This window comes from Strongylocentrotus purpuratus, unplaced genomic scaffold (genome assembly GCF_000002235.5).
Source record: "Strongylocentrotus purpuratus isolate Spur 01 unplaced genomic scaffold, Spur_5.0 spur5_scaffold_7, whole genome shotgun sequence".
NCBI classification, from domain to species: domain Eukaryota; kingdom Metazoa; phylum Echinodermata; class Echinoidea; order Camarodonta; family Strongylocentrotidae; genus Strongylocentrotus; species Strongylocentrotus purpuratus.
Window position 1 is genome coordinate 24,067,783 of NW_022145613.1, and position 6,561 is coordinate 24,074,343.

The window sequence follows — 6,561 nt, forward strand, 5'->3', positions numbered from 1 at the left end:
ATATCTATTACATTCTTCTTTAAAAGCTTGTGTATTTCAATGGTAAACATCTTAACATTTTCCTTTAATATGCCCTTAAAACGGGGTCAATCATTAGGGGCAGATCCGGGACTCGGAGATCGAGGGGCCGGGGGGGGGGGGGGGGAGAGATTTCCTATGACAATTTGACTGGGGGTAAGTGTCTCTAGGTAACGCCCTGGGCAAATATTTACAGGTATACGTAATTTAGTATAAAAAAATAACCATTTTATTATACAGGTTGATCATCATTATGCAGTGAACACCATGAATATTTCGAAATGGAGGGATAGTTGCATTTTCTGGCGGAGATATCCAGGTCGGGAATCCTCTACTTTTATTCCCCCTCCCATTTTTTCTTCTTCTCCTGCTTCTTCTTCTTTTTCATTTCTTAATCATAGTAATAATTATTTGCAAATCAATTACATGCCTATATAAATTATATAATAATCATGGTGCTACATGATTTTGAAATACTTTATGGAAACCTTACGTTTTACCAGACCTTGACACAATGTTGACAGTGTTACCTTTATCATTCACTTTCATAATGTTTTAGCACATGAGCAACACTTTGTTCTTTGAGGGCAAACGTTTGGGGGAGGGGAGGGCATCCCCCGACGCTTTTTTTAAAAACCGATTTTTGCTTCCCTTCCATATCCCTTATTTATCCGACACGATCAGCCTGTCATCACCATTCCTGGATAGAAGCGTGTGCAAAACTAGAAACGCCTACCTAAATCGCCTCCTGCACACCGCGAACAGGTTGTCTAGCTCGTGCCTATACGTGGTGTGTTTACCTATTTGTTTGCACACGGATCTTGGAGTGAAAACACATAAAACCCCGAATTTCACCAATTTCACCAGTTTTTGTCATAAGTTGATACAGGAAGGGTGAGACTTTAAGAGTGAAGCTAAGTCTGATTTACATTACCTTTTGAAACGTACAACTCGAGTTCAATTTTATCACCATGCCTGATGTCAAGTGTGTCTGCTGCAAGGGTAAGAAAACAGTCGAAATCAATGTTTTGATTTTCTCATTAAATTTAAAATACCCAGTTACCGTATACAGTGTACGGTGCGTTTCTAATATTCTAGAAACGAACCGCTCGATTTTATTTACGTGCATACGATACGGCCATGGGACTTTTAGATTCGCACGAAGACAATGGGGATTGCTACGATCGACGTCCTTTTAATGCACTGCCTTGAATGGACGTCACACGTATCAGTCCACACAAATCTAAAGGTCCCTAATGCAGCCTGTCTGCAACGTAGCCAGTGCGGTGTGAAATAGGGTCCGTTCTTTCAATCATATGATTATTACACAGAATTACGTAATATCTATTCATCGAGGCAAATATTTAGGTAGAAGTGGATGAGGGTATATACATTCTTAGATACTCTTCATGAAAATATATATTATGCTAATGAGACGTAAGTACTACGTACAATCTACATTTATTTAGTCTGAGTTGCAGACCCCAAAATGAGTGTCGAATGTGTAGATGTGTACATGGAAATTTTGCATTCAACGGTGTTCCAAATGTATGTGACAAATGAATTATGTCATGTTTTCTTGCCTGTTGCTTCATTTATGTTACATCTACAGTTTTGTCAATAACAGTTTATACCAACAAGCACTGATGCATTTGTGATGGATATGTGGTTTCAAAATTGTTGTTACTTTTATTATAATTTATATTTTATATTATTATATTGTCTCCTTTTTTAAATTCTGAACACAGAGGGAAATGAGTGTGCCTGCAAGGGACAGGATTGCTGTACAACTGGCGAATGCTGCAAGGGTGGAACCTGCTGCACTGGAAAATGCTCAAGTGAGTCTTTCATCATTTTCAGTGAACCCTAAAAATTAAAGTGCCTCCTAGTAATTAAGGATTTGTATACTAAACTCTTTACACAAGGCTTTTAAAAGTATTTATATATTTATAGAAAAAAATTGTTCCAATTGCTCATGCGTTTTTTAAATTTCTTTATACTCTCACCTTTAAATGGGTGCAGGCTTAAATGTCAGACAAAATGGCAATGATTATTTGTGCTCAATATCAATATTCTGGTGTACTGGTATCCATGTTTGTTTGTTTGTTTTTTTTTTTTGGGGGGGGGGGGGGATCTGACAAAAATATTGACAGCCAAGATACAGGTCTATATGATTTGTCAGGGAGATATGAATTTCACATCTCCTAGGTTTTATTGTTGTCACCTATTAAATTATTTTAAAAATCACTGACAAGCTTAAGGAAAAGGATGTTGAAAATAGTTTAAAACATGTTTATCTCATTTTCCTGGTGAATTTTGGGTCTGCCAAGTGAATTGGGCACAAATGTGTGCCTGCACATATATATATATATATATATATACATATATATATATATATATATATCTATTTTTTTTTTTTTTTTTTTTGGGGGGGGGGGGGGGGTTGCATTTTCCATGTATGCCTAAATGAGGGGCACAGACCAATTGTGCCCATTATATATCCTGCTGTGTAGTCTACATGAAAGAGAAATGCAGTTATACCAACAATAGAGTAGAGACATTTTGATTTGATGTTATTACTTGGTTTATTTTATTTGTCCACAGATGCGGCATGCAAGACGTGTGCTGATGGCTGCAAGTGTGGAAGCGGCTGCTCATGTACTGAGGGGAACTGTCCATGCTAGATGAGCTGGGCCCTTTGCTATAGGGATGGCAGGTGAGTTTTTATTAATGTTCTTGGCTATAAAAAAACGTTTGCCAGTCATAATAGATATTACAGGGTTTGAAGTGTAAGACTGTAAATGTGCACTGCATCAATAGAACTTCTGTTTTAGCTCCTTCTGTCTGACATATATTTAGCTAGAGGCAAAGTTTTAATGTGTTATTTATGAGGGCTATGTTTCACCTGTTATTGCCAGAGATGGTCAAAGTCTAGCTTTGCTACTTCTGTTATGGAATTGTGTCTAGTTTAAAAAACTCCTCTCCTGCATGAATTTCATTAGGACAGCAACTGGTGCGTAGTACTTTCAATTAAAAAGAATTATGCTAGTGATATATGTAAACTAAAAGAATATGTACAATATCCGGAGCGGCTCTCATATGAAATGAAATGAAACAATTGTCAATGAATCAATTTGAATATTGATCTAATGTTCATTAAAATGTCAATAAAGTAATACACAAAAAATAAGATTGACATTACTGCATTGTGATATATAAAAAAGGCCAATTAGAAAATCTTTGCAAGTTATGACAATATGTATAGACCTTCCTGTCTTTCATGACTTTTGTATATTTTTTTCAACAACCGGAACAAATTCATTGACTATTTCTGTGTTTTCATATTTTTTCGTACAAATATTTTCAAGCATTTTGTTTTTCTCTCCGTGTCTGTTTCTCTTCTACAGATTGAGCATACAGCTGATGAAGTCACTCAGCGCATCTGCCAACATGCTCCAAGCAGACATGACTTTGTATATACTTTCGACCCGATGTTTTATATTTTTGTTGTAAGATAGTTGTACATGTATAATTTATTAAGTTAATTTAAACTTTATTTTTTCTGAAATATGAGACTTATTGGCATTAATAGGACTACTTAAAAAACAGTAATTAATTAAGGCCGACAGTAATTATAATACTAATACTCAGTTTTTATATAGCGCTTATTAGAATCACTAAGCGCTTCCAAACTTGGAGATTATTACCCCAGCTTTAGCTGTGCTGCCATGATAGAATTTTTCTCCATTTGTTACTGCCCTGTATTGTAAATTCTTCAGTCTGTTTCTAACTTTTATCAAATTGTCAAATTTGGAATGAAGATAATAATAATAATATTTGTAATGCGCCAACTCCACATTACTAATGTGTTCGAGACTCACCTATGATTAAATTTAAATAATGCTACAATGTACATTCAGTATGGGTTGCTTATTTTCTCTTATGATTTATTTGGGATGGTATATACTGAGGAAATATTAAGTAGATTTATTGCGGTACTTTGAAGAAAAGAGAGATGTGTAATTTAGAGAACTGAGTGCTGCAGAGGAAATGTGGGGAGAATGGAGATTACATAAGAAGCTCAAAGGGTGAAAGAACAACTATAATAGCCTCGGTCGGTAATTACAAACTAGCAAGAGAAGGAGTTCGGAGGCCAGATTTATACATGTACTGCGGGTTACACAGAGAGAGGGAGAAAAAAAAAAACGTGTACGGGAGAAGGGGAGTGAGTATGACCAGATCGGAATGAGAACAGGGAGAGAGAGAAAGAAAACAAAAAGACGTGGACGAGAGAGAGAGAGAGTATGACCAGATGGGAGTGAGAAAAAGGAAAGAGAGAAGAAGGAAAAAAAGACGTAGACGAGAGTGAGTATGACCAGATAGAAGTGATAAAAGGGAGAGACGGAGAGAGAAAAGGAAAAAGAAGAAGACGGGGACGAGAAAGAGAGAGTTAATATAACCAGATAGGAGTGATAAAAGGGAGAGAGAGAGAGAGAAGGAAAAAAAGACGTAGACGAGAGGGAGAGAGTATGACCCGATGGGAGTGAGGAAAAAAAGAGAAAGAAAGAAAAAAAGACGTGGACGAGAGTATGACCAGATAGAAGTGATAAAAGGGAGAGAGGGAGAGAGAAAAGGAAAAAGAAGAAGACGGGGACGAGAAAGAGAGAGTGAATATGACCAGATAGGAGTGATAAAAGGGAGAGAGAGAGAGAGAAGGAAAAAAAGACGTAGACGAGAGGGAGAGAGTATGACCCGATGGGAGTGAGGAAAAAAAAGAGAGAGAAAGAAAACAAGACGTGGACGAGAGTGAGTATGACCAGATAGAAGTGATAAAAGGGAGAGAGGGAGAGAGAAAAGGAAAAAGAAGAAGACGGGGACGAGAAAGAGAGAGTTATGAATGAGAAAAGGTATGAAAGACGGTTGGACGAACGGAAAACGTCAATATGAAAATATAATAGCAAACGTAAATCTAATAAGACTCTTTTCCCTTTTCGATAACATGTGCCCCTAATTTCAGTTGAAAGCAACTAATAGCGAGTTTCCCCTTTAATCCCCCCTCAAAGTTCGCTCGCTTGCATTTATAGTTGATAAAATTATGTTACTTTCATGATTATGTTATGTTTAACTTCCAATTAGGATTAGTTTTTTTTGTGTGTAAATTTTCGCCCTGCGACTCCACAAATCGTATCCCAGCATCAAAGTTTAATGCTTAATCAGTATCTTGGACCACATAAAGAGAGAAACAAATATTAAATTATCACCCCCAATAATCACAATGTAGGGGTATATACTAATGTACATATAAAAGTATATTTTCGCTTTGATGTTTCCCTTTGTGTAGGTCTCCCTTTTTGTTGTTGCCCCCCCCCCCCCCCCCACACACACACACACACTTTTGAAGACACTCCGTCACCCTATAGGGGACACCCTCTCCCAGACCTTCCCCTCGAAAGGGTCAACCTCAATTTACCTCATAATGCCTGAACCCCCCCCCTTCCCCAACTAAAATCCGCCTATAGACAAGAGCCTGATTACGAGCTTTTAAGAAATGTTTTAATTCATCCTGGGTCAACCCGTCAAACACGTTCGTTCCATTACGCTACTGCCCAATTTTACAAAACTTGTCATCAGTGACAAATGACAGTTTTTGTTATAAGCTATAGTGAAATCCTTGCGTCTGATTGATTATCAGCAGATTTGTCACTGATTTGTTGCATTTGTCATTGAAAAAGGCTTTGTGAAATGAGGCCCAGGTCTTGCATACACTATAGCATTCATAAACATTAACAAGTGAAAGCTCCTATATCAAACTTTTACAATATTTTATTATTATTATTTCACAAATGACATTTTATTGCACTTTATATTATATAGGCCTGTGTCCTCAATGCGGTTAAACTCTATTAAAAGTAGACCTTGATTGTGGTAAAAAAAAGTCGATAACTTGATGTAATATTTCCCTTGTAAAACCAGAGAGGGAAAATAAATTGCCATTTGTATCAGACGTTCTGCTTAAGGTTAGTCTAGCAGCAAAGAAAAAAGCTCGGCACTCCGCCTAGATTATAGGCTACAAGGTAAATGGTATACGCAATTTCCTGTAATAAAGGCAATAAAGGTCTCTCTCTTTCTCTCTCTCTCTCTCTCTCTATTATTGTGCTCGACTGCTGTTTAGCAGGTTTTAAGCACTTAAACACACCTTTCTACTCTGATCTTGAGGTCTGTCCTTCATCTTTTGGTATTTATCGATCATTTGCTCTGATACCATGTATTAAAACATCATAATTATTTTCTTTCACCTCGGTCTATTTCCTTCCATCCTTCCCTCGATGATATCTCTCAGGAGTCCATGATTGATAAGATTGCCATATTCCTCGCGGCCCTACCGTCTATCTGAAAAAAAAAAAAATTGTCACTCTATTATATCCACCCAACTTATCTTTTTCATCTTTCTCCACATCCACATTTCAGAACTCTCCAACCGTTTTTTTTTTAAATGTCACCTGTTTTTGGAGTCCATGCCTCTGATCCATAGGCATAGAGCAG

At 37.1% G+C, this 6,561-nt stretch overlaps 1 protein-coding gene across 1 annotated transcript; it reads left to right on the forward strand.

Annotated features, from left to right (window-relative positions):
- The first annotated feature begins 874 nt into the window (after positions 1–874).
- On the forward strand, positions 875–3,931 carry LOC752861 (metallothionein-B-like). The gene is made up of 4 exons (XM_030974619.1): positions 875–1,020; positions 1,767–1,856; positions 2,623–2,734; positions 3,426–3,931. Exons 1-3 carry the CDS (start codon positions 990–992, stop codon positions 2,700–2,702), a joined length of 201 nt encoding a protein of 66 aa, XP_030830479.1. The 5' UTR covers positions 875–989; the 3' UTR covers positions 2,703–2,734; positions 3,426–3,931.
- Positions 3,932–6,561: the final 2,630 nt, after the last annotated feature.